The sequence below is a fragment of the Hakea prostrata genome, chromosome 7 (genome assembly GCF_041222555.1).
Source record: "Hakea prostrata isolate BN-2017 chromosome 7, UWA_Hpros_2, whole genome shotgun sequence".
Taxonomy (NCBI): Eukaryota; Viridiplantae; Streptophyta; class Magnoliopsida; order Proteales; family Proteaceae; genus Hakea; species Hakea prostrata.
The window spans coordinates 487,817-514,800 of record NC_142606.1 but is presented as its reverse complement, the minus strand read 5'-3'; the positions used below and the strand labels follow the sequence as shown (position 1 = coordinate 514,800).

At 37.9% G+C, this 26,984-nt stretch overlaps 4 protein-coding genes across 5 annotated transcripts; 3 read left to right on the top strand and 1 right to left on the bottom strand.

Moving 5' to 3' along the window:
* The first annotated feature begins 3,946 nt into the window (after positions 1-3,946).
* LOC149008750 (uncharacterized) lies at positions 3,947-5,395 on the top strand. Its single transcript, XM_089161965.1, has one exon. It carries the CDS (start codon positions 4,135-4,137, stop codon positions 4,702-4,704), a length of 570 nt encoding a protein of 189 aa, XP_089018091.1. The 5' UTR covers positions 3,947-4,134; the 3' UTR covers positions 4,705-5,395.
* Positions 5,396-5,652: 257 nt separating this feature from the next.
* LOC149008749 (Chaperone DnaJ-domain superfamily protein) lies at positions 5,653-12,213 on the bottom strand. 2 transcript variants are annotated; one of them, XM_089161963.1, is made up of 7 exons: positions 11,772-12,213; positions 11,067-11,105; positions 8,114-8,201; positions 7,828-7,966; positions 6,844-7,153; positions 6,687-6,741; positions 5,653-6,070 (listed from the first exon to the last, which is right to left on the bottom strand). In XM_089161963.1, the coding sequence occupies exons 1-7, from the start codon at positions 12,014-12,016 to the stop codon at positions 5,999-6,001; spliced, it is 948 nt and encodes a 315-aa protein (XP_089018089.1). In that variant the 5' UTR covers positions 12,017-12,213; the 3' UTR covers positions 5,653-5,998. The 2 variants fall into 2 exon arrangements, with proteins under 2 accessions (XP_089018089.1, XP_089018090.1); XM_089161964.1 differs by having other exon boundaries at positions 5,659-6,070; positions 8,114-8,212; positions 11,772-11,995.
* A 3,523-nt stretch (positions 12,214-15,736) lies between these two features.
* Positions 15,737-18,767, top strand: LOC149008748 (uncharacterized). Its single transcript, XM_089164402.1, has 2 exons — positions 15,737-16,262; positions 17,960-18,767. The coding sequence occupies exons 1-2, from the start codon at positions 15,999-16,001 to the stop codon at positions 18,392-18,394; spliced, it is 699 nt and encodes a 232-aa protein (XP_089020528.1). The 5' UTR covers positions 15,737-15,998; the 3' UTR covers positions 18,395-18,767.
* Positions 18,768-21,532: 2,765 nt separating this feature from the next.
* Positions 21,533-24,415, top strand: LOC149008747 (WAT1-related protein At1g43650-like). Its single transcript, XM_089163317.1, has 7 exons — positions 21,533-21,735; positions 21,859-21,921; positions 22,088-22,204; positions 22,310-22,562; positions 22,809-22,967; positions 23,736-23,887; positions 24,081-24,415. The coding sequence occupies exons 1-7, from the start codon at positions 21,533-21,535 to the stop codon at positions 24,229-24,231; spliced, it is 1,098 nt and encodes a 365-aa protein (XP_089019443.1). The 3' UTR covers positions 24,232-24,415.
* The last annotated feature ends 2,569 nt before the right edge of the window (positions 24,416-26,984 follow it).

The following is a 26,984-nucleotide window of genomic DNA, read 5'->3' as shown; positions in this document are numbered from 1 at the left end:
GATTTTTTTCTTTTTGAGCCATGCAGGAAAGGGACATTGGCCTTTGTGAAGGAGAAAAAGATAGGAAGCTAGAGATGGGCAAAATGAAAACGTTGACCAGTTCTTAATTATACTTTACAGGATTGATTTGGGATTCTTTTTTCATAAACAAAGGTTATTGATAAGAACCAAATCATCGAGGCTGCAACCACAAGTAACACTGTATAATAGCTTTACTTACGCTATCCTTGATGTGGACTATGGTTTGGAGGAAATGAAAATGGCCCACCACCACCACTTCCTGTTTGCAAAATACTGAATCTTTTCTTTTTCTCAAGCTAATTTGGCCCTACAAGAGCCTGTTCCAAAGCGAGTCCAGTTTTCCGGCTACAGGAATATAGGAGCAGAAAAGATAAGAACAATATTATATATATACATATGTCGAGAGCACTATGATCATGTTCTAATGGCCGATGTAAACTATGCTCTGATGAGGCCATTTTGGTAAGGCTTGTGTGGTCCACTGCGGAATTAAAAGACCTTTTCTTGTTAAGTTTTAATACCCACTTTAATAAGTAAAATTCTTGTTTGACTTGCAGTAGGGTAGAGAGAAGATGATTTATTAAAGTACTCAGAACACAGTTTTTCTTGACCTTTCTTTCCGTTTCACTGCAAAAATCTCATCTGGGCTTCTCTCAGCTCTTCCAAATCAAAAGGAAACGTTGCACCAGTTAAGCTAATCAAAACCCTAGTTGTGAAAGATTGAAACAAATCCATTAAAATATATGCATTTTGGGTTTTAATCTGATACAAGATTAATTACAGACCAAATGCAAGTTTAGATTGCCCATATATATACTTGCAATTAGCAAATCAAGACGAGTCAAATGAACCATCAAAGGATTGCTCAGTTCAAAATGATCAACACTTCTTAGTGAATAACTCATGGATTCGACTCTTTTGATGATGTATTTAAATTATATAAAAACTATAGTCATACAAGTTAACAAGTACTTGCGGTTAGACAAGAGATTTAGATCTCTCTGCTATTGTATGTGAATGGTTCAAGAAATTGTTTACCAAAAAATATTACGTCTTCATATGGGGTGTATTTCATGCTGCTTGCCCCTTCATTTGTTTCTAGGTGTTCTTGTATGAACGCCCAACCTGGAAATGATACTTAAGAATAAAAAAAACGCAGATTAGTCTGAAAATAACCTATGGTTAAATGATACAGACACGTTATCTATAAACCTTGAATGTAAATCAAGAAACACATCAAACACGAATAATAGCTTCAAATGAGGTTGTCCTCAGTTGACACAAGAATTTTGATTTATTTTGAAACTGAATTATGCTTGACCACTCACTTAATTGTCGGAGCTGTCCCTAATTCTTAACTATCATTTCAGGGTGGAGAAAACCTAATCATTTACGTTTTGCTTAAGAGAAGAGATGAACTATAAAGAAATATTTCTCTTGCTTAGGAGTTGGGGTTATATTATTTGAAAATTATGCTATTCTAGAATTTGACCTAGAGCCCTTACTTTTTTTTACTTATTTTCGATATCAATGAGATTTGATTCCTTACTTAAATAATTAAGTCTAATCAGTAATAATGCTGAAAGGAATTGCTTGCTATTATTAATCAGTCCATAGTTTTCTTTTAATTTTTTTATAGCTTCAAAGTTTACTTATTGGAGCTGCAGGACAAGTTGGTCCCTTATCTCTCTTTATATATTATAGTAAAGATACTTAGTAGAGGTGTTGAATAATATTAGTTGATACAACCTGAGATGACCTGATAGCCCGTATACTGTCCTTTGTCCTTTTTCTTAATATATACATGCATATACAGGTAGGTTTTCATCTGAGTCTGAACCCCCAATATTAAAAATACAAGCACCATGAGAGGTGTTTCTCCACAAACAATTGGGCATATATATTTTTGTTATAATAGTTCATTTCACGTGAATGACTTAAATTTTATGGATAAATATTTTTATCAAAAATTTCTATCAATAAGGTTTGAATCATCTATTTACTATAATAGAGATATGTGCTACCTTGATGCTCTATTATACAATAGGGACAATGCAGAGCCTGTCTTTCAATACAATAAAAAAAAAAAAAGAAGAAGAAGAAATGGGTTCCCAGCAAATCCCACATGGATCTCACCTTATTGTACGGTGAGGTGAAAAGACGTCAAGAGAGTGCATAAGAAGTGATCCAAAGTACTATCATCTTAAAGAATGTTAAGTAATAAGAAAAAAAATTTTTAAATGTATGATAATGGTTGGTTGAAGTGTCAAAGGAATTGATGAAGGTAACATGCCTAGAGATGCATGCACTGAATAATGAAACCTACATCTGTTCATGAATTGCAGCTGTTCAGCAAATCTGTTTGGTTTTTTTTTTTTGGGTGGTAAAATTTATAATGTTTATGGTGCAGTAAAGCAAGTTGCAGGAGATTGTCTGGTATGTTATGGCCGTTGGTAAAATCGTCAGTGTTATCTCCTTCATGGAAAGTTTGGAAACCAAATTGCCAAATTCATAAATGAGGTGGGTTCGTAGTGAAATTAATGTTGACCTCTCAGGTTGGCGGAAGATCCTAGAAAACAGATTTCATTTAAAACGTGAATGAAATCGAGTTTTTGAACTACTGGTACAGCGTAATTAATTAGAGCATACCGACGGTGAGAGAGATCAAATGATCTTTGAGCATTGGTGGTGTGGTTTGTAATCATCGAGGCAAGTTGAGTTCTGATTCTTCTTCTGGAGTTGTTGCAAATTCAATCATTATAGGAGAAACTTTAGTAGTTAAAGCAGGTTTACTTCATGTTGCAAATTTGGGTTTAAACAACATTATCATTTAATCGAATTGTCTGCACTCTGCAGTTCATCGATCAATTGAAGCAAGGTTATGTAGATTTGGAGCTGAATAGTATTGTCTTTGATATTTTATAGTTGCAGCATACCTTCTCTCCATGCTCTTTCTGAGGTCTACTAATAGGATAGCAAATTTTTCTTAGGAGGGAAACTTGAAAACTAAGTTGGGTTTGGAGATATTCGTTGGGTTTTACTGTAATGTGGGTTTCAAAGTTAGAAAAAAATGAACTTGTTTTATCATGGTCTTTAGATTTAAATCGAACACATGGCATTTTCTAAGGGCACCAAATCTCCTCGATGTAAAAGAAAGGTTTCCATCCAATCCATGTTAGGTTTAGGGACCTCTGGTTTTGTGCACAGCCCCAGCCCACAAGGTCTTTGCTCTGTGGTCCAAGATCCGCCATAAGGAACGCAGCCCAACATTTGCAGAAGAGGTATTTTACAAAATTGAAAACTGAATACCTACGCTTACCAAGAAATTGACACAACCTTAATTTGTGAAGAAGGCTGCGTGCCGCTCGCAGCAACAGCATATGATGCATGAGCTAGGTTAACACAAATCTCTGCGTTCGGATAGGACGTGTATTCATGCAGCTGCTCTGTTGGATGAACGATATGTGATTTACCCGTGATTGCTATCGTTGCTTGGTACCATGGGCAGGGCATATAACGGGCCATTAGATGGATGCACACCCTCCCAGAGTCTGGGCACAGAAGATCTGGAGCCCAGTTATGTCGGGCAAAAATGGCCAAACACCCACTCAACCACAAGAAAAGGATGGTAATGCCATAAAGGCCTTCTCCTTTGAAAATGGAATCCCAGACCTTTAGTTATTGCATGGCTCAAACAACGTTTAAACTATCTCACGATACAATAATATATTAGTCAATTGATACAATACATATTTTGATATGTCTCTCTGTTAAGTTACACCAAAATACACAGATCAATACAATACAATACTCTATACGAGATGATACATTTTAAATATTTTAATACCCAGATATTAATACTTTTAAACCTAGGGCCCAAGAGCAAAAAGTTTCTTTTATCACACAAATCTGAAAACTCCAGCAAACCCAACGGCTAGCAACAAGAATACAATACACACCACTCACAGCGCCTATCCTTATCTGTTTCTTATTTCCAGCAGGGCCTGAAACCCCACCTCCGGTCTCCAACCAGAAAGTGATAAGGAAAATAAGATCAGTGGAAAGAAAAAGAGAGATCGAGCTGGGTCCAGGAGGTAGTGGCCATCATCAGCCATGGCGGAAGACTACGAGCAGCACCAAATGGTCCCGAAAGAGCCAGCAATACAAGCCCTAAACACCATCATACAGCTCCATTTCGAGAAAACCCTGGAGAAGAAACGAGCTGTAGATCAGCAAAAGAAGGAGCTATGGAAGCTCTTCCAGCTCTTCTTCCTCTTCCTGGCCTTGGTGTTGGGTGCTCAAGTTCAGTCACCAAGGCTTCAATGCCGGCATTGTTGGGTTCCCATTGGACTCCTCTCCCTGGGCCACCTAATCTTCTATGTTTCAGTAGCTCAGATTCTCCGATGCATCAATGGTTTCAAGTACCAGAGACGCTGCCATAAGCTGACTTTAGCTCTAGCCACCGAACGCCTCAAGCACCTGAAGATGAGGGCCGCAGCCGAAGCTGCAGGCGCCGCCGATATGGGTCATCTAGACGAATCGTACGAATTGGAGATACACTACCAGGAACCACCGGAGAGTTACTTCGCCAAGTTCAAGAGGAACTGGGCTTTGCATTTTGGCTTCTTGATTCTCACATACACATTCATGGTTTCTTCCTCTGTTGTTCTACTCTGTTTCTAGACCTACAAATTCATTATTCTGCTGCAACTCAATGGGTTCTTCTGCTGGACTGGGTTTTGGCTCCTCAATCGAGGTCGTGGAACTGGTCACCGCCCTGAATTGCTCCGTCTCCGGCGCCGGCGCCGGCGCAAGGTGTGGTGGTGGTGCTTTTACGGGCTGGGGGAAGATGTAATCATGTAACGTGGGTAACGGCTAGTGTCAGATGTTACATAGGTTTATGTGTCTCGACAGAAATGGGGATGTGGGCACCTCGAGATGGGGATTTAATTTAGGCTTTTACAGAATCAACGGATGATGCCTCGGAACTATCGAATTTTTTTAAAAACTTTTTTCGTATCCAAGTTTTTAACTTTAAATTCCAAATCCCTGACTTAGATGGACCCTCAGGAGCAGAGCAGAGCCAAGAACAGAACAACTTTCAATCAATCAGAAGCTCTCCTCTCCTCACCTCACCAGCTCACCTGGAGAGTTCAACCGAACCCATGAATCGGAAAACATATAGAGACCATTGGTTCTGTTATATGACTCTTAGAATATTGGTGATTGGTGATTGGGATTCAGAATTCCTTAGTGAATCGATGTCTCATACTCTCATGTATCTTACTGAAAGGAGGAGTCGTTTTCACAACTGTTTATAACACCGACCCCTGAGAATTGGATGCTTAAAAGTACAGCAACAGCACAGCTGGGAATTGATGGATGCTTAAAAAGTACAGCAACTCCCACATGGCCAGTGCTACCAGGGTTTGAGACATCTACCTCTGGATTTTTACTCATCCTCTACAGAGAGCCTAGGGTTTAGGTGACTGTTCTGCCAATCTCCACAGATTTTATTCAGCATACATCATGGGATCACCTCCATGGAAGAGTTATGTGCTCCCCAATACTTTTTCATCACACAAAAAAAATTCAATCAGTCATTCATGATTTTGACTTTTGTGCACAGATCCATAATTAACCACGTTTATTTTTATTGTAATAAAAGAAAAGTTTGGATTTCTTCTACAATCAAATCTAAAATTTGACTAAGCTTGGAGATGACACCAGTGGTTGCCTTCCAATAAATAAGCCCACAACAGAAGGGGCCGCTGGATAAATAAAACACAAGGCTCTGACACATACTATGAGAATGGGAAGGAATTTGCAAGCGAAAATTAGAAGCTTCCTTTTTTTATCAGGAAACGAAAAGAAAAGAATGATTCACCATTTCTCAGCCTCAGCGAAGAAGCCCCGTTGTGAAGGAAAGCTAAATGTGAGTTGGTCCACTTAGCCAGCAAGCTCAACTGTAAGCCACTTAAGCTGCAAGTGCAGTGCACAAGGACTTGTATGCATCAAGACAAAGTTTAAATTTTTCTTCTGCTTTCGCCTGCTCCTCAAAGCACATCAAAGCAAGCATTATCAAGAACGATTTCTATTTATGAATCACAGAAAGATCAACATCAGGAATAAAAAGAAAGGATCAATCCGAAAGAATCTCCTTGGTGAACAATTCTGGTTGCTATTCTAACGGATCCTACAAGATACAAACTAGCCATCTTCTAACAAGCAGCCTCCCCTATGTGCAAGGATTAGTGAACCTTACCCGACCCAATGCTTAACTCTGTTAAAGGGGAAAAGGCTCATTGGGGAACAAAGTCTTACCAAGACTGGATCCTACTGACCTGCTTTTAAAAACCACTAAAGCCATCCTCGTGGCCCCAAAATGAGACTAAACATATGATCTTTAACTAACTGATCGATAAATTAGTCGGGCAATCTATTCCTATAACAACAAAAACTCAAATTGGTCGTCTGGCTGAGATTGATTTAAAAAAACAGATTATTATTCCCATCAATTAGACAGCACAGGCAGGAGGATCGTGTACACTACCAGATGAATAAGGGTGTCTACTCGGCATATACCCTAAAGACACTGGAATCTCACAAGTGGTCACCTAAAAAATCAATGAATTGCAATAAGTTGTGAAGGCAGAAAAACTGACCTGCAAGGGGCCTTGATGCTTATCAGGATGCCACTTTAAAGCTGAAGCATGGAAGCTGCAAAGAACAAACTAAATATGAGTTTTATTTCATTATTATTATTATTATTATTCTTTTTCTGAGAATGAGTTTGTGCCACATAAAAAGTAACAAACTTACGCGCTTTTGACATCTTCAATCTTTAAAGGGCCTCTAGGCGGCAACCCAAGTATTTTTCTATCAGCAGATGAACCAACAGCACAAGACTCGTGATCATAGTCAGTGTCACTAGAAGACTCCCGCTCTTCCCTCCTATTTTTTGTCTCGTTTGAGCCGTCTCTCCACTCGAATCCTGTTGTAGAACTACGGAAATGGGATTCTTCCCATGACCTAAAAGACCAGGTAAAACATCTGCTCCCAAATGTAGCCTGAAACATCGTCTCTGGATGCTCATTTAACTCGTCAAAGAAGCTATCCCGTCTCATTTGACCTGTAAGGAGTGAAATGTAACATGAATTTATCAGAAGGTGCAAGGCAACGAAGTTTACAATTTTTCACTTTTCATGTGATCCAGTCCAAGTTGTTCTGCAATCAGAACAGTGCCAGAAATGCTTGTAAGTTATGTAACCTTAAGGCTGCCTAACCCATAGAAGTGCCTAGCCATGATATATGATATTATCAATCATTTCTGGTGATTATTCAACCTTCCGAGCGGGGAAGATAACAATTCAAACACTCCGAGATCATGTCACTTGGCCTTACATTTTAGGGGAAAAATAACCTAATTTAGATGCAATCTTAAAGTGTTAAACCTTTCCATTTATAGCATGGTTCACGCACTCCGTTTCAATGGCCAGTTCAGTGATCCAAAAAACTGAGTTCGTGCACCCTTATGTCCTTGAAATTAAAGCCAGACTTCAGTGGGAAGAATAAAAGTACAAGTTACAACAAAATTACAATGTATCCAAGATATTAAGTCACGGTAGATCCTGTCTTAGAATAAAAAGGAGAAATTAATGAGATCTTGGGAGGTTCTCAAACTACACTTTAATAGTGGAACATTCTCAAATCCAAATTTATCCCTCCAGACAGAAAGATTAAAGGTTAAAGCAAACCAGATATGGTGGTAGGAAGAAAGAATAAATCTGATGGAGAGAAACCTACGCTTGCTTCTATTGCCTTTTCTAGCACGTGAACGGCGAGAATTAGCTTTTGAAGAAGATTTCTTTGCTTTGCCATCACCATGCGAGTCATCTATTTCTTCATTCTCCAAGCTACTTGGTTTGGTGACTCCCCATACATCCTAGAGAAAAATCTCACATCTTAACTACAGGAAGGAAATTATGAACAAAGAAAAAAAACCTTTGTTTCAAGGAAATTGCAGGGGGCACAGGGTACTTTCGGGTCATTAAATCTATCAGATTTCAATGAGGTCCTCGGAAAACTTTACCTCAAATGACAGTTTGGAAGACCCACTCTGGTAGAGAAGATCCTTCAGTGCTCTCTTAGTATCTGCACGCTTTTGACGTGTTGCATATCTGATATAATTCTGAATTCAGCATTTTATGAACTTTAGCATATGAAAATTCATTAAAGGTGAAAAGAAGATAATTATATTAAATGGGGCAAAAGAAATAGATGAATATAGACTTAAAAATAAAATTACTACCCTTCTCTCACTTTTAAGGGGCAGGAAACTGATTGGTTGAATCAGAGGTTGTAAGCTCCCATAAATAACATCATAAACCTCACTCTTTCCACAGTAGCACTATATCAACCCGCAACAAAGCTATGAAAATAAACTCAACCAATCTACAAGGTAGAGTGGTGATGATGAATTTAAGAGGCTGTGATCACTTTTTGTAATCAAAGTAGTTACAAGCACAATTGGTCTAATATATTAACATCTAAAAATGAACATTCATGCTAATGCACATAAAAAAGTAGATACTGCTTATTTTCCCATGTAAGCTTGGGAGCTCTCCAGGATTCCTTTTCAGGGTTGTAAAACAAAGCCAAAGGAAACACACACAGTTTTCTTTTTTTACAGTAAAACATAATCCAACAAGGAAGGTGCAGCATCTCATTTCTCTCACAGCTCCAGGAGACAGTCATCTGGCGTGTGCTAGAGATAACAGTGGCTGAAGAGGCTTAAATACAAGCACCTTCTCCAACACAGAGTCCTATGCGGTTAGATATTCTTGTACAGCTTGTAGTTGGTGAAACAAATCTAACTGAAGTATCTTTCCTCGTGACCAAAGCCACCAATATATTGAGCAATATCCAAATTAACAACTTGGGTCCTGTCAGCAGAGGAATCAACGGAAAGCACTCAGCAGCTTCAATTTACTTCTGCTTTCCCCCCTTACTGTAATCATAAAATAGGTATGGTAGTCCGAAACAAAGAGGAAGAGACCATCATGCTGCCATCTAAATGATTGCTTCAATCTCCGCAACCAAGATCTCATAGACAATAAATCCTCAAATTCAATCCAAAATTTAGTTAGGGGGGAGAGAGAGAGAGAGAGAAGGGGATTTCTCAGGGAAAGAAGTTAAACCAGGAAACTGGAAGGGAGCCTACACATTTGGAGACTGCTCTTAACTTCCAACATTGTAGAGGAATTAACGTCTACCAAACTTGGGAGTGTAGAATTTCAGCTGCCTCAAATTTAGAAAAATTTTAATTCCATTTCAGGACCTTCTTATCAGTTCAATCTTCAGAAACTGTCACGATAGAAAACTGTTATCTTTGTCCTTCAAAGTTGAAAATGTCTACCGAGTCCAACTGCTAATTTTTCCATAGACACAATTTACCTCCTTCAAAGTCAAAAATATCAACTGGGTTCTCTAATCAATTAGTAATTTCTCAGAACTTGGTATTGGTCAAATCATCATGTGGACACAATGTGGACTTGCTCTGCAAAACAAGGTTTTAGCAGTTGAAACTGCTGACAGAACATATGGGTCTCCTCAATATCTGCAGATACAGAATTTAGTTCGGCATTTAACATTTACTCCGAGGAATTGACCTTTTACAATTTTTTATGAAATGGATAAAAACTGATCAAGCCTCCACTATTGTGTACAGAGAATAAAATTATACACAAAAACAAACCATTAAAACCAGATGGAGGACCAAAAGAAACAAGTTTATGAAACTGGAAGAAAGGAAAAGATCCAGATGAAGTGGATTACCTTTCTTTCTGTGAAACAACAGGAAGCAGGTTTCTAAAGAGATCTAAATGAAGTGTAGGACCTATTACTAGCTATACTTTCAAAATCTATGAAAGACTATAAGAAAATTTTGTGGCAATGGTTTCCAGAAGAACAGAAGGGATCTGGGAGAAACTCAAGGAGCAATATCTCTGAGACAATCAGATAGCTGAGATTTTATGGACAAAGCACGCTAGGTTCATCAGTTGTTGGGTTTCCTTCAAATAACTGGCTAAGTTATAGCAAGCATCAAAACCATCCCACAAGCCCAGTCCCATAGGCTTCATTGTTAATCTGCAGGCATGCGAAAGTAAGAGGCAGTACTCTGGGCAACAAATTCAGTGGCAACAAGATTGAGGAGACCTTTTATGTTGGTTACAGACAGACAGATGTTTGTTTCTCACGGATAGTTATCAATGAATGATGGATGTTTATATGGATTAGATTCCAAACAAAAGACAGAGATATAGTCCTATCCAAGCTTGTCAGGATCAAAGACATTGGGATTAGATTAGCAGACAACAGATGGGTCAAGACGTCAAGTAAAGTCTCCGTCATCTGGCTCCTTCCACGCAAGACGACTAGGATCAAATGATTGACAATGTTCTTCACTGCACTTTCAGAACTCCATTTCAGAAGGTTGAAAAGGCTAAAATGGGTATCATCACATAGTTGCTCTCTAGGGCTCAGAAATTAGAGTAACCTATTTTAAAGATACGTCAAGGATTTCATGAGTGCAGGTCAGCTTTTCTGAGGAGACCAAGTTTATTGCGTCGGTAGTTTTGGTAGTCAGTCTAAGAGAGAGTTCAAAGCTGATACCTTACAGCAACATAAGTTGGATGGAATGTAACGTTCAACTATATTTTACAGCTTAACACATAGAGAACAGAGAAGTTGATAGAGAATAAACCACTCACTTTTATTCAATTCCTGAGTTCCAGAATTCCAAGGTTAATTATTACGATACCATTTAAAGAATACAGTTTCCCTGTTCTTATGTACTCTTATTCTTAAATGATTTCTAATAAAGTACAAAATAAAGAAAAAGGAAAATTGGGCGAAGAAAACAATCATATGAAACACATAAGGAGCAGTTTCGGCAATGAAACACTAAGTAAATCAACCTCGCATACACATAATTCATGTTGCTACTATTTAGTACAGCAATCTTAAAGGGATCCACTATATACCTTAGAAGGTTGCTGTCCTCTTCCTCCATCCCCTCCATCCTGCACAAACATTTCTATCTTTTAATTCACATTGAAACAGTAAGACTAATAAAGAACATCAAAGTTGGCACGCATAGGGATGTTATACTAAGAGAAATAGAAATATCAGAACAAGGTTCAAGTAGCAGCATCCAATGATTGAATTCAAATATCTAGATGATGAAAGAAAATTTAAGCTAATTATAGTGAAGATCAATATCTAAAAGGCCTCTCATGTACTAAGCTTGGCAGAGGAGATGCTTGCGAATATATGCTTTAGGCTTCACACTAGCTGATTGAATTGTATTCAACATTTTATGTACCCATTTCTTGGGGGTAGTTTTCCAACTATATTTGAAAATGGATTGGTTATCCATAAAGATAAAGAAAGCTTTCTTGTAGTTCCGATTCATGCTCTAAAAATGAAGAAAGACTTGTCTAACATCGCCGGTTGAATACGGTATGTGAGAAAAGGCTCAGCGGTCATTCATCGAATACAGATGGAGGCTTTCTGATATCCCTATTTTTTCGACACTACAAATTCCGCTATTTCGGCATCTATTTAACTAATAATACAAACTTACACCAAAACGAACTTCCTGATTGACAAAGTTATGGTACTCCAAGCACTCAACAAAACAAATGTGAACACAAAGTTGGGGGAAAACCAGAGAAGAGAAAACTCACCCAGGACCATTTATTTTTCCACTTCTCGTGAGATACAGGAGTGGAATGATACGAAGCGGAATAGTAAGTCTGCGAGAAGGAATTCCTGAGAACCAAGATGTTTCTCCATCTGGGTACTTGCATATCTCCTCCAAAATCACCCCCAAAAAAATCCAAAAATGAAAGGGAAAGAACAGATTTTTTTCTTGTGCGAGAAAGTAAGAACTGATTTTGCTTGAAATCAAAGGGATAAAAGGAAGCCGCATCAGCCCTCTAATTTAGCTTTCTCCTGCGGGTTTTGCGCCTCTGCTCGGTGTTCCGCAACACGGAATCTTGTGTTTGGGGGAAATGTTATTTCAAAGAGTAGCCATTAATTAAACTTCTCTTCTCTCTCTCTCTTCCTTCACCTGCCACTGAAGGGAAGGCCTGAATCATGAAGCTCTCTCTCTCTCTCCCCGTCTCCATGAAACATGAAGAGCGGAAGAGTGCACGTTAGCTTAACCTTATAGCCCAAACCTAAATCGAATATCCTTTTGGCCCTTTTTATTATAATAGGGGCCTGGGCTTTCTTAGAGAATCAAAATCCATCATTCTTAGAAAAAGCCCAGTAAGCAGTGCCCAATGAAGTCAAAAAAAAAAAAAACTGCATTTTTTTTCCCTCTGGAAATAAGTGATTTTATACATACTGTGAGAGGGGAATATTATTATTATTTTATTTTTTTGTACGAAACTGAAAAGCTTCATTTATGAACTTGAAAGAAAATACAGACACAAATAAGAAAGTAAAGAAATACAAAAGATAAATGCATGAAAACACAAGATTTGATCCGAACCAAGAGAATAGAAATTGACCAAATGTCAAACATGCAATAGACAAGGTTATCCTGCCTAAGAAATGGGTCGAGTCCAAGCCCTTAGAGAAGAAATTATCCTATATATCATCAGAGAAAGAAAATTTAACCTCTTTACTAAGAGGTTTTGGTTATTGTTATTGTGAGCCAACTATTAGATGGTTATAGAAGCAATTTTGTAAGTCTGTTATTTTGCCTATCAATGCATTTCAATTCAGAATGATTCGAAGCATATTTGGAAAAAGGAGGGTTGTGAGTCAGCTAAGTTGGTAAATATTTTTTTGAAGTTAAACAGTAAACATCTAAATTAGTCAAACGAGTAGATGTTGAGAGTTTTTAACCTAGTCATGATAAACTTAGGGCTAGGGATGAAGCCCTATATTTATAAGACAGTAACTACCCTGAAAACAAAAACCAACATTTCAAATTTGAGCAATTTTGTGTTTGAAAAATAAGAAGTCCCGACTTATTGTGTCCTTCTTCTTGTTCGAACTTATAATTTAAACTTTATTGATATGTGATTTTTTTTCCCTTGTTCTACTCAAAAAAAATATATATATATATATTCTTTGATTTATCCTGTTTTTCTTTTTGTTTTATAATTTACTTATAGCTATTTACTCTTCCAAGAAAACCCTACGACTCGCCTTGATTAGATTGACCAAGGTGAGTTATCAAGTTTTTGTGAATGAAGGTTACTATTGGGATCGCAAAATTCAGATATGAGAGACGGGTTACCACTAGCAATGGTGATATCAGTGAGTGGCTATGAGAGATTAATTGTTGACACTTAAAGGGTGTCAATTTGCTACAATATTGAATAATTTTACCTTATCTCATTATCACAAATAATATTAAATGACATGCAAGTATGTCATACTACTATTGTATCATGTTTATTCGCTGCAAAACAAGTATTGTGTTGGTGCCATATAGTTCAAATCTGTTATTTTGTTCATATCATTACTATACCATTAAATAGCACAATTATGTCATACCAATATAGTACAATATCCAATATGGTTCGATAGGATATAAGTGATTTGACATCAATTTTAATAAAGGGCACATGATAGATTAATGCTCTTACGTGGCTTGAATTATAGCAAAGTGGTGGCAACCTCCTACTTAGAGACATTAAATCTAAAGAATGCATGAATTGAACTGATGTCCACCCTTACCACACCTTCCTCCATCTCCACGGGCTGTGGGCCCCCAACTTCTATGACTGGTTAATAACGAGAGGAAGAAGGGAAAAAAGAAGGAGTGACACTCTTACTCTAATTCGCAAGTTTGGGTGCGCCAAAAAATAGAACCAGAAGAATCCATAACCCAATCCAATGAAATAATCAAATCATTTCGTATCAAACCGGTCAGACGAATTTAATCTAACCAAAATTGGTCCAAACTAATAAGTTAGGCCCCACAATTTTTTTTTGGGTAAATGAAATGTTATGAAATCGATAAGGTGGCAGCAGTCTCTGAACCCTGGACTTTATTGGATTTTTACATTCAATATTTAAGTTTTTATAAATTTACAAAACAAGTCCTTCGATTTACCAATCCTAAACCCCCATTTCTCAATGATCAAGATAAGCACAAAGTCAACAACGACAACATGACCCTGTTCAGAAGAACTCAAGGAGGAAGACGAGTCGAGGCTCACTCTGGTTCAGCAAGGTGACCGGAAAAGGAGAGAGAAGAGAGAGAGCAAAGAGAGGGCTGGATTCAAGAGACCATATGGAGAAAGTAGTAATGAAGCTAGTGGGTTGGAAATGTATAACAACGGCAGCGAGGTCAGAAGTGACAAGGCAGAGAGGAGAATCTTGGACTCATAGAAAGAAGAGATCATGGGGTTGTTTGTCGCTCCTCTACCACTCGGCCGCAAGAGCAGCACTTCGTCATCGACCGCCGTGATGCAGCGTCCTTGCGCCCCTGAGTAGTAGGGGCATTTCTGATAGCTTTCCCTCTTTCAATCCCCACACGGGGCCACACCTTTCCATGGCCTTCTTCTTCTTCTTCTTATACTCTTCTTTAGTTTCAGTTGAACAGCTCATCACCTCACACTTGAAAACTCCAATTCCTCTTAAATTCTCACAGCTTTATTTCTAGAACATAAAACTTGTCTTTCTGGTTGGGGAGTGAAAAATGGCCATGGATGGGAGTATTTTGACTCCCGAATCTGCAGCTTTGAGAGCGGTTTTTGCAATTGGTTTTGGTTATGATTTATGTAGTGATATCCATATTTTCTATTGCAAGTCTAATCCATCCAATTCGCATTTGATCGAGCTCGATGAAACCCTAGATCGTGATCATTGGAAAATGAGAATTAGGATTGGTAAATCGAATAACTTGTTTTGTAAATTTATAAAAATTTAAATCTTAAATGTAAATATAAATATAAATATTTTATTTACAACTGTTTGATTTTCAATCGTTAGATCATATTGTGATGACATGTTACCATCAGAACCGTCAGCAGCAGCTAGCGATTGCTCCAAATAAAAATCCGACGTCATTTTCCATTTCATACAATTCGTATATAAGTATATTGGATGATCTTCGATGACACAGGTTCCTCCAGCCTTTCTCTAATTGGCCGCCAGCCAGCCCATTTTCCAATGATGAAAAGCTGCGGCGTGGATCTCAACCCAAGTAACTGAACAGGATCTCCATTCCCCAAACTCTCTCTCCCTCTCTCTCTCTGTCTTGATTTTCTCCAATTTCTCTTCGTGGCCTGTGGGCCCAACAAAAGAGTTTAAGAAAAATACGACGGCATAAATTAAAATATTCCACGTTGATCAACTAAAATGATTCCCGAAAATTTCGTCGCTCGTCACGTCTTCAATATTTCCATATTAATAATAAGAAGTTCTGTAAAAAATTAAAAATAAAAAACCCTCTAGGGTTTCCGAAATTCGGAATCGGATCTAATCCTGGTTATTGGAAGTTGGAACCGAGTGGTGCTTCTATTTTCAGTTTTTAATGTTAGATGATCATTGATGACGAGAAATTTTATTAGAGATTAAAAATATAATACAATTTTAGAAAAGTACAGGCCGGGGTGACCTGGCGCTGGTTATGTCGTCATTGTGTCTGGCTGGCTTTCTAAAAAATTTCAAGGGCTGTGGAACATTTGTCGCCAACGACAGAACGCCGAAATCGCTCTTTTTATAAACTCCTCTCCTCCCATAAATTCTCTCTCTCAACCCCATTTACGACGTCCTCTCTCTCTGATTACTTTCTTCTCTTCAATATTTGTTTTCACGATCTCTCTCTCTTGATCGCAGATCGGAGACGAGAGAGACATATTTTTGTAATTAAGCTCGCTCGATCTTTCTATCTTTGCTGTGGAGATTTTGTGTTAATTTGCAGAGGAGATAATAACAGCGTATCAATGGGAGGATGTGCGACTAAGCCGAAGACGGGAGAAGAAGAATTAGCACCGGCACCGGTACCGGCACCGGAGCCTGTCAAGGAGGACACCGAAGCTAAGGAAGTTGCCGTCGTCGGCGAAGAAGAGAAATTAGCCGGCCAGGATGAAGGAGCGGAGATCCAAGTCGAGGAGAGGGTGATTGATAAGGCAGAAGTTGCCGATGATGCCGTGAAGCCGGACGACACCACAGACAAGCCTCGCTCTCTTGGAAACTTGTTTAAGGAGGTAATCTTTCACTTCTGCAATTACTTAATCCACGGATTTCCATTTCCTGTTGTCTCTATCAAAATTCAAAACACTTCTCTGCAAAACAAACCTAAATCTCCTGTGATTTTTCGGTCCAAAATCACAGGAGATTTCAATTTGCAGAGAAAATTATTAAAATTATAAAACTATTAAGAGAGTAATATGATCACTGTCTCCCAGCTCAACATCATTATCCTAGCACGTACGCAGGCTCCGAAGGTCCATTAGCTGTAATTTGTCAGTTAATATTTGTTTGGTCAACAAATGGTGGGACCTTGAATTTCTATCCGTTCGATTAATCTATCGAACGGTGCAGAAGGTTCTGTTCTTCTCTTTGTTTTTATTTTTAACGCACTAGGCCCAGGGTAGTGACATGCTGGTTAGTTGGATACATGATCAGTCGCACGTGGTAGAATCGTAGAGCTGCCAGCTCCTGATGTTGAAAAAATCTTCTTACCAAAAAACTAGATGTTGAAAAAGTCTTGAGTGAAAAAAACATGAATAGAACATTGGATACTTTCTTACATAGGTCCCATTTATTAATTATTTTATCAACATTTCAGACATAAGTTTTACATCCATTGTATGTATAAAAGTGTCATGTGGTTCACTTTTATTCCTAGATTGTAGGTTCACTTTGTCTTGCAATGTAATTGTTCATGTCCTAATTAAGAAGGCTCTGTCGATTAAGGGCTTGACAGTTTGGCCTCCATCTACTCATTGATTGATTCCTTTAACCTCGGTCTTTGCTCATTCTTAATGAAACTTTTTACCAAAAAAAAAAAAAAAACGTCATATGATAAATACGCTACTCTTCAAATGAGGAGGTAATTCGGACTCGATAGAGACTTGGGTGCAAGATTGATGATGATGATGGTCCTGAATTAATTGAAGTAAGTTCAATATTCTAAACTTAGGGCCTAAAATATTTTGATGGGAATTGTTAGATTCACAAACAAATATCTATCTCGTGCTAATTTGATTTGATTTAATCTTGTCCAAACTTATTTTCAATCAGTCTCATTTGAATTTTGAATTCTTTTTTATGTAGAGTGTATTAATGGAAATTATTTATTTACTTTACATTGTTCATTTTGAATTCTTTTTAATGTAGAGTGTATTAATGGAAATTATTTATTTACTTTACATTGTTCATGTTAATTGCATATTTTGAAGAATATCATTGTTCATGTTAATTTTTTCTTTATATATGACTTTTTAGCATTATGATCACGAATTCACGATCACTAATCAAGGTTCTGCATTTGGTCAGTCAAGATTTTGGTTATGAGAAAAAAAAAATTTGGTGTCATGAAATCTTATCTAACTTGATTATATAAAAAAGAAAACTAATAAAACACAATAAGATGACAAGATGTAGTTCAATTAATCATTAAATTTGTTTTTTCATAAAAACAATTTCGACTGATCTTTATTTTAAAAAGAGGGGCAAAGGATTTTCGTTCTTACAAAAAGTTTCCATTAAAAAAAAAAAGTTCTTACCAAAATTCTGAGAAAAAACGTGTACCCGTTGGGAAGGCTATCCTTTCTCGACCCATTAGTATGAGAGTAGATCAATTCTGGGTTTCAGAATGTTGGAAGAGGTTTTGTTATTCTCTGGTGAATTTTCTCCCTTTTTGTCTTCTATTCGTTTATTTACCTACCTAAAATTGCAGGGTGAGGAAGAGAAAGAATCATCGGTAAAGGATGAAACAATCCAAAAAGAACCCAACACCGACGAGGCCATCACGAAGGAAGCTAAAGCTGAAGAGCCTGCTACCACGCCTGCGGCTGAAGTGGAATCCGCCGTGCCCGTCGCCTCTGCCGCTGAGGAAAAATCCACCCTTCCAGTCGCCCCTGCCGCTGAGGAAAAATCCACTCTTCCAGTCGCCCCTGCCGCTGAGGAAAAATCCACCCTTCCCGTCGCCCCTGCCGCTGAGGAAAAATCCGCCCTTCCTGTCGCCCCTGCGGCTGAGACAATCGAAGAGGAAAAAACAGTCATCGCTGCAACAACTAATATTCAGCAGGAGAAAACTGAGACCGAGGAGGAGAAGAGAACGGAAGAGGAGAAAGGAATTGTTGCCAAGGATGTTCAAGTGACAGAGGCGTAAGATAATTGATGATGCCATCAGACAAATTAAAAAAATTATATAATTTGCTCCTGCACCTGGTTGCTTTAGAAAATTGAAAGGATGCAAGCAAAAGATGGATCACAGGAAGTAGTCACTTGAGATATCCCCATCAATCGTCATTATCGTTTTAAAGGTTTTATTTCTATTGTTTATATAGTATTGGGGTGTGTCATTTGTTTGATTTATTTTATTCCTTTTTTTTTCTTCATTCATTCAGCTTGATTGTAGATTCTTTAATTTCTTTACTTTTTGTTTCCCTCCCCTTCTCTTGTGTCTTGTTCTTGTTTTCAACCTTTTAAGTGGACATAATGTAATTTTGATCGTGCATTATTGATTTTCTGCTTTTCCTCTATTTCCTTGCTCTATATGACTGTATCTATATATCTCCCTCGCTTTGCCCTTTGTGTAACCGGTGCTTTAGCTTGGCTCTTCATGAGAATGTAGTACTTCGGTTATCCCAGAATGGCTGGATTGCCTCATAGGAACCATAATTTAAAAGAATAGCCAATAAGACAAAAAATTTGAGGCAATTCTCGGGTCACACACGATCTGCAATGAGGTTAAAAGAAAGGGTACTCCGAAAGAGACAGGAAAAAAAAGAAAAAGTAAACCTCATATTAGGTAACTAGCGTTTGGGTACTAAACCTTTGATGCAGATTATGTCCAAGCTACCACCCCACTGCCAAATGTTCCAAAACATTGGTTTGAATTTGGGTGTTTGGTGTTGTCTGGATGTGGAACTTTTTATCTCATATTGCCAAAGTGCATTAAACAATGCGAACTAGTGTGAATATAGTATGGTTGTCTGCAAAACTGTTCCTGATCTTCCCTATTGATGTTTGTTACTTGAACAAACACAATATTACCTCAGTTTCTGTAATTGCTTTCCCTTTACCTGGTCATCAAACCCATGGTCTTCCACTACACAATTTCTACAAATTAGCTTCATCTTTCTGGGGATATCAGAAGTATGGAAAGGATATAAAGCACAAGTCTATCTAGTCTGTCCAAAAAAGGCCAGGAATGTGCATTTGCTCTTATGCCATATGTTTGTGCTCGTAAAGAATGTTTTTCTCTCTTTGCCAGAGAAAAGGAAAGAGGAATCGATAAATGTCGGAACTGTGTTAAGTTAAGGAGACGTGGCTGCAAACAGACCCCCCCCCCCCTTTTTATATCTCTTTTCTGTGTACTTGTATCTAGCAACAGGACTAATCCAACCGATTGGGGAATGGTGGGAGGAAAAAAACCATACATATACTTAATGATGCTGAGCTAAAAATGTAACACCCTCAGTAGAAAAAGAGGAGGGAAAAAAAGCATTCGAACTTCAATCTTAAAAGCTTCAAATACTGAACCTTTTTGCTATATATATTCTTTTTATTTCTTTTAATGTTCTTTTTTTGGTTGCTGGAGGAAAGGTTTATTCTGAAGATATTAACAGGTGAAAAACCCTACATAAATACACATGAACAACAGGTGAGTGTGAAATCCCCATACATGAGGGCCAGGCGCAGCTGAGAATAACCCCCTTGGTCTCTGCTTTAGAGGCACCTGCGAGCAATTTTAACTGAAATGTTTAGCTAAAGTTTTATCCATAATCATTATCTCGTTTAATTCGTCATGTATTTTGTGAAATTCGAGAGAAAATTTTCGGATGCATGATTTTTATACCCTGTCATAATTGATAACTCTAGAAAAGTAAGGGCATCATATAGTCAAGCTGTCAGAGTTTCTATTTCTTTCATATCAAGGACTAGTAGACCTTGAAGCCTTTGAAACCAACACAGGTAAGGCTTGAATGCCTTTTAAGGGATAATTGTGCATGTTTAAATATATGATGGTGTCTGCCACAAGGGCACTGTATCTTCTCTAATGGCAGTTGCTTTTCTATATATGCACGTTTAGATTGATTTTAAGTATGTATAAAGATCAGGAAATGGGTATCCAACAGTTAGAAGATAACATAGAACAGTTCACGCTTATAGAAGTTAATAAACCTTTTATCATTCTGTAGTTCTTGTGATAATTGGATTTTGTTGATAATGATCTTTCATTCGCCCGCTCAGTATTGTAGTGTCACGATCATGAGCTTGGGAATATGCTAAGGCAAGTGCATGATATCTACAGCTTATCGATCCAAATTGCTGGCACCCAAATATGAATGAACATGTCTAATAAAAAATGGTAGGGTTACCACTAAAATAACATTTCATTTTATCTTTGCACTCTTCCACTTGAAGAACACATGCTAATTTCCAAAAATAATGACAGAGAATAAGTGCCAGTCCCTCTCAGAGGGTCAGCTGAACAGAGTATATTTTGTGATGGCACAGGTTACATATTTATGTTGGGCAACAAAGAGAACTTACTTTTTCAGATACTGGGTTCAGTAAATTTATTGTTAGGCATCTTGATATACAATTTTGTTTGCTTCCTAAATGATTACCTATCTGAAGATGGTTTAGTTCATTCCACAATCTAATAACTATGCCCTAAACTACTTGCTTTCAATAGCATTTTAAAGGGGGTGCTACGCTCTCATACAAACCAAAAAAATAAAAAAAAAACAGCTAAACTTTTAACCTTTCAGCTGGAAAACCATTGTATCTGGATCCTGTCTGAAGTCAAGCTTCCAGATTTGTTGCATTCAATATTTACGAAAATTAATGTATAGGGTTGAATGTCAAATAGGAAAGTTGTCATTGTGATTGGACCCTTGTCTTCATTCCTTTAAAGGGTGGTAGAGAGATTTTCCAGTGGTTCCTACCAATTGAAGCACTAGTTAGTGCTCCTTTGATTAGCCCACAAGACCTCAGCCCTTCCCACATTGGAGAAAATGATCAGTGCTAGGTGGTTGTGTAATACTATTCATAATACAATAAATACATAGGTCAATTGGTATTTCATAGCGCTCTCACAGAGCACAAAAGAGTTTTGCTTAGTTCTGTCTGTCAATGTGGTTTAGAACTTCCTGGGCTACATGTGGCCCTAACCAACATTGAAAGATTTTGGTTGTCTTTAGCTAATATATTCCTGTCCAGTTGATGTTTCCCATCACTATAAATTGAAGAGCTTCCTGGTGTTCAAATCATCATCAAAAGATCCAACTGTTGCGACATGAAGCATTTTCTTGGTCACTCTGTTTTCTTGGAAAGCCACAAGCCTTATCTTGCAGTACTTTCCATACAGTTTGTGTATGTTGGCATGGCTTTGTTCTCAAAGGCATCAATTGGTCAAGGAATGAACCCTTATGTTTTTGTAGTTTATCGGCAAGCATTTGCTTCACTTGCACTGGCTCCTTTTGCTATCTTTCTGGAAAGGTACCCAAAACAGTTACCACTTCATTTGTCCTGTGTATTATAGTCCAAGATATGTCCTCAAGGACATTGTTTGTGTTTGTTTTATTGAATTATTTCTTCCTGTTGTCACTCGCAAATGTCTAGGAAGAATGCTCCTCCACTCTCAGTTATCCTACTGTGCAAGATCTTCTTGATTACTTTATTTGGGTAAGTTGGCTTTGCCTCTGAAATTCTGTTATGCTTTCATGACTCATCAGTGTGGATACAAGTTGCAGCATTGACTTCATGAGTTTGACATAATCTCAAAGCTTCCTTGCCTACAAGGAAATTGTAACAAGAATTTAAGACTTCAAATTGTTTCTATGGATTTTAGGATTACATTGAGCCTCAATCTATATTATGTTGCACTCAACTACACCTCTGCAACATTTGCTGTGGCAACCACCAATACCATCCCTGCTATAACCTTTATTATGGCTGTTTTAACAAGGTAAATATAAATATAACCATTTCAGAATTCATTTCCAATGCTATATCAGTAAAAAATTTCTATTTTGTTTTATTGTTCTAAGTATCTTTTCCTTAAATATTTCAGGATGGAAAGCATATCCTTAAAAAATCAGTATGGGGTGGCTAAGGTGTTGGGTACTGTTATTTGTGTTTCAGGGGCTTTAATAGTTGCTTTGTACAAGGGTCCCTCTATAAATTTTATGAATTGGTATCCATCAGTCCACAAAGAGTTTCCACATGCATCTGTTATCAAAACTAGTCACAAGATGGAGTGGGTGAAAGGCTCTCTTATGATGCTTTTTGCTAACACAGCCTGGTCACTGTGGCTTATTTTGCAGGTTCTCTCTCTCTCTCTCTCTCTCTCTCTCTCTCTCTCTCACACACACACACACACATATGGATGAAGGCCAAGCATTGGCTTGGATCCCATGTAATCATTATCACATGATCAAGGAAACCACTGTAAAGTACAGCCAATTGCTTGGTTTGAAAAATCATATACTTGTCTAGTTATTATGATTAATACCCTATAGCTGTATGTCGCGGGAGTCATCTTCTTACATGTGCTTTACTTCCCCATGCAGGCGTCCATTCTTAAGATATATCCAGCTAAACTACGTCTTACTAATCTTCAGTGTGCCTTTAGCTGTATTCAATCAGCTATCCTCGCCATATCACTAAACAGAAATCCATCTTCATGGAAGCTTGGGTGGAATGTTCACCTTGTTTCGGTCTCATACTGTGTATGTTTCTCAACCCCTGTTAAGTAGATACTCTGAAGAAATAATACATACATAGAGGAAACGGCAATTATGTTGAAGATATTTATATCAAGAAATTCCACCATAGATCCACATAGAAGCTTGGTGATTTGGTGATCTGGTGCTCTGCCAGAAAAGTCACAATTACCTCACTGGGCTTTGTTGAGTTAACCACTTGGTGACGGGCTCATGTTCTGAAAACAGCGTTGATGCTTTTAATCTGGCCCTGTGGAATGTCACAGGCCCTGCTAAACATGGGAGCTTTGTGCACTGGGTATCGCTTTTTTTCGTCTGTTAGGACCTATTGGTTGGGGAAGTACCTTGTAATAATAGCAGGTTCCTGTCATGCCTTTTTTAAGAACTTGCATCTGCTGAGGGGTTAAAGGAATGCCTCAAATAGACCCAGGGATGTTATAATAAATTTTTTTTCACCCTTCAAACACCATAAGCTAGCTCGCTAGCCCTGTAGTGGCCTTGAATTTTCTGTTTTAGTATATTCCCTATCACCAACCAACATTCTTCCCAATCATGTGGCACTGCTTATGGTTCTAATTAAGCTCAAGAGCATCATTTCAGCCTTCTACTGTTGCATCAAGTAAGAGACATCTAAGTCCTTTCAGGAGCTAAGGCCGTTTTCTCAAGGGAATTTGTTTCATGTTCAGGAAAAAGAAAAGCAGACCTTCTTTTTCCTTTTTTCTTTTTCTTTTTTTCTCAGAAGATGATTTTATTTGTTTTCAACTAAAATGACAGGGTATTATTGTCACTGGGATAACATATTGGTTGCAAGTATGGTGCATAGAGAAGAAAGGACCTGTCTTCATAGCTGTCTTCACTCCACTAGCACTGGTTATAACTGCTATCTTCTCAGCATTCATGTGGAAAGAGACGCTACACTGGGGAAGGTTGACACTTCCACTGAACTCTAATTATGTTTTGTTGGATTACATATTTGTTTTTGAACAAAAAAGAAAACAGGTGAATGGCCCAAAAGCTGAGCTTTTTGAACAAATTTCCGTCATCCAAGTTGCTTAACTTTTCTGTTGAATGCATAAAATGATCCCTGTGAATATGATTAAGACCCAATTGTAATGGCAGTGTTGGTGGAGCTATATTGCTAGTGGGAGGTCTCTATGGCTTTCTGTGGGGAAGAAAGAAAGAGAAAGAGGTGGAAATTGGTGGACCGAATGAACCAAGACATCATGAAGCCAAAGAAGAAATCAGACTAGAGTGCATAACGCATGAGTAACTAGTGCTTATGGTCTTTGTCTCTAAATGGAGAGATGCTGACCTACCACCATAAAACAGTTCTGCTTTTGTTAGTATTATTTTTCTTACATTTCTTTTTGCTTTGTTTAATCAAATGTATAATTGGTGCAGCTACTTACTAGTTTATGTAAGAAAACCGTTAATAGAAATGTAAATATGTGGCTTTTAAGCTTATTAAAATGTGGTTTATGATCCGTCATTAAAATAGAACCGTCCAAACAGTATATGATTTGGTGTATTCAATTGAAGCTCAAAAGGAAAATTGTACAATAGTTCTATGATCATTAGTATGATTATATTAGAGTTGATCTGAAAATTGCTCTCATAAATGACAAGCTTTTAAGAAAGTCGTTTCGGGTCGCACGGCAGGTCCAATTAATACCTATAAATGCTCATGTCCAGAGAAGTGATATAATCCAAATTAAGGGTGCAAATTTTGCCTTGACGGCAGGTCCAACGAATACCTATAAATGCTCTTGTCCAGAGAAGTGATATAATTCAAATTAGGGGTGCAAGTTTGGCCTTGACGGCTCTGATCCGCCCTAAGCCCGCCTTGGGTCCAAATGGGTGTGGGCTCAAGATTTTGGCCCTGAGGGCAGGTTAGGGCCAATGGCGGGCTTGAGATTACTCTTTGGCCCGCCAAGCTTGTCCCGAGCTGTCCCCGATTTTTTGCCCTGAGCCTGACCCTAATTTTGGCCTTGATTTTGGACTTAATCTTAGTCCTAATTTTGTCGCTAATGGTTGATCTCAATAAATTAGGAACAGGGACAAGGATAAGACTAATCAGGGCTAGAGCCAAGTATAGGGTCAATTAGGACTAGGGCCAAAGATAGGGCCAAGTATAGGGCTAATCAAGGTTGGGCCAAGTATAGGGCTAATCAAGGTTAGGCGAAGTATAAGGCCAATTTGAGCCAAAGACATGGCCAATCATGGTGGAAATGGGCCTGACTTGGCCCTGTAAGGCTTAGAGTCAGGGACAATAATTATTGGCCATGAACACACGTAAGGTAAGGTAAGATGTCAATCTTTTTTTTTTTTCTTCCAAAAGTAAAATGTCAATTAAAGTGGATGTGTGGGTATATACTTTTTTTTGGAATTTGTGGGACCCATGCCAACTTTCATACCATGTGGGTAATAATTGTGAAACCACCCAGCACGTCAGCCAGGTGCAGTTCTAAAAGACTAAAACCAGAAACCGAAAAAGCCTTTCTAGCTCGATAAAGGCAGAGAAGTCCAACGGGCCTTATTAACTGAAAAATATGACAGAAAGCCCACTTGGGTTCCATTGGGCCCTTATATCTGCTTGAAATTTGGCCCATTCCAAGGTCCGTTAGCATCCATGAGCTGCAAGGGCTGTCCCGATCCACTGTATTTACAAAACCAAAACAAAGTTTATTATCGTATGTAACTATAATTTCTATTTCCTTTTATTATAATATCAAACGCCTTTTTTCACCAAAAAAAAAAACCCAAAACAAAGTTTGTTTAGATCCAATGTATCCTTTACTGCAACCCACCACTTTCAATAGGTCTTAGGAGTTAGGATTTCAGTTTCGTATGTAAATTTCCTTCTTCCTCTTCTATAATTTCACTTTTTGTGGAAATAGAAGCTGCGAAACATAATATGTGGATCAAATGAAGGCGGCTTAGGATCATTCACCTTCAAAGTTTAGAATTTTGACAGTGTTGCTGGGTAAAAATGTTACAAGGTCAATTGCTTCTTTATACATGATAGGGAACATTCAAAATAAAGTACTTAGAAAACCCAAAAAGAGAAGAGATAAAGATCTAATAAAGTCACAAAAAAAGAAGCATTAGGAGTAGGTGTCCATGTAACTAAGGGGTATTAGTGATTGCGATTGAACCAGCCCTCTTGTGGTCATAATGTTATTTGGTAGTAGGTCTAGTGATACCCAAGTGTCTGTCTTCCTTAAATATATATTTTTTTAATTTTAAAATAAAACGATACCTAACAGGGGAAGTCTACCTTGTCTCCTTTGGTGCTTCCTTGACTCCCTGCTTTGGCATTGATCGTGTGAGTGTTCGTCAGTGTATTGAAAATCCTACTCACGATGGAAATTGTCTTCCTTCTGCGTCCTCTTGGTCCAATGTTTTAGAGATTGCTGATGTTAGGGATTCCAACTAAAACAACCCTCTTCGGCCGTACTACTGCAATTTTTGAATTTTGTAATTCTGCTTCAACCATGGAAGCATCGGAAGTATCTGGGTCTAGAAACCCCTCAAATTCATTGCTTTGCCACTTGCAATCCTCGTATAGTTGAAAAAGAAAAGAATTATGATTTTTCTAGGTTTGGCTCAGTCAAGCTTGGCTAAAGTGCATATGAAGAATTAATAATATATACTCATCTCTTTCATTTTTACACAGTACCCCTCATTTTTTAAAGTATACTACTTTTTAGCACCCATTTCTAGACTTTCTTCAAGTTGAAATGGATTCTAACACTGCATGTCGAAGAACCTTATAAAGAAAAAGTTTCTCATGATCTGCTTTGTCTCTACACAAAAATAATAATTCAATAAAAGAACCATATGGCATATGTAGATTTTAAAAAGGAGTAAAGTTTCATAAGCAGAAATTAGTTCTTTTTCATTAGTGATCATGCGTGTGATAATCTGATATGCTTTCCCCCTTTGTTGACGAAGTTGAAATCAATGATATTGAAGAAAATATGTGGAGATCTATCCCCATATCATGAACCCACAACTTGATGT

Excerpts from the sequence above, each read along its gene's own strand:
- LOC149008750 (XM_089161965.1), top strand. The coding sequence starts at position 4,135 with ATGGCGGAAGACTACGAGCAGCACCAAATGGTCCCGAAAGAGCCAGCA.
- LOC149008749 (XM_089161963.1), bottom strand. The coding sequence starts at position 12,016 with ATGCGGCTTCCTTTTATCCCTTTGATTTCAAGCAAAATCAGTTCTTAC. Across the intron at positions 8,202-11,066 it reads GAGGACAGCAACCTTCTAAG|ATATGCAACACGTCAAAAGC; the intron begins GTATATAGTGGA and ends GAATTATATCAG. Across the intron at positions 6,071-6,686 it reads AGCATCAAGGCCCCTTGCAG|GCGAAAGCAGAAGAAAAATT; the intron begins GTCAGTTTTTCT and ends TTTGAGGAGCAG.
- LOC149008748 (XM_089164402.1), top strand. The coding sequence starts at position 15,999 with ATGGGAGGATGTGCGACTAAGCCGAAGACGGGAGAAGAAGAATTAGCA. Across the intron at positions 16,263-17,959 it reads TTGGAAACTTGTTTAAGGAG|GGTGAGGAAGAGAAAGAATC; the intron begins GTAATCTTTCAC and ends CTAAAATTGCAG.
- LOC149008747 (XM_089163317.1), top strand. The coding sequence starts at position 21,533 with ATGAAGCATTTTCTTGGTCACTCTGTTTTCTTGGAAAGCCACAAGCCT. Across the intron at positions 22,205-22,309 it reads ATTATGGCTGTTTTAACAAG|GATGGAAAGCATATCCTTAA; the intron begins GTAAATATAAAT and ends TAAATATTTCAG. Across the intron at positions 23,888-24,080 it reads GAGACGCTACACTGGGGAAG|TGTTGGTGGAGCTATATTGC; the intron begins GTTGACACTTCC and ends TTGTAATGGCAG.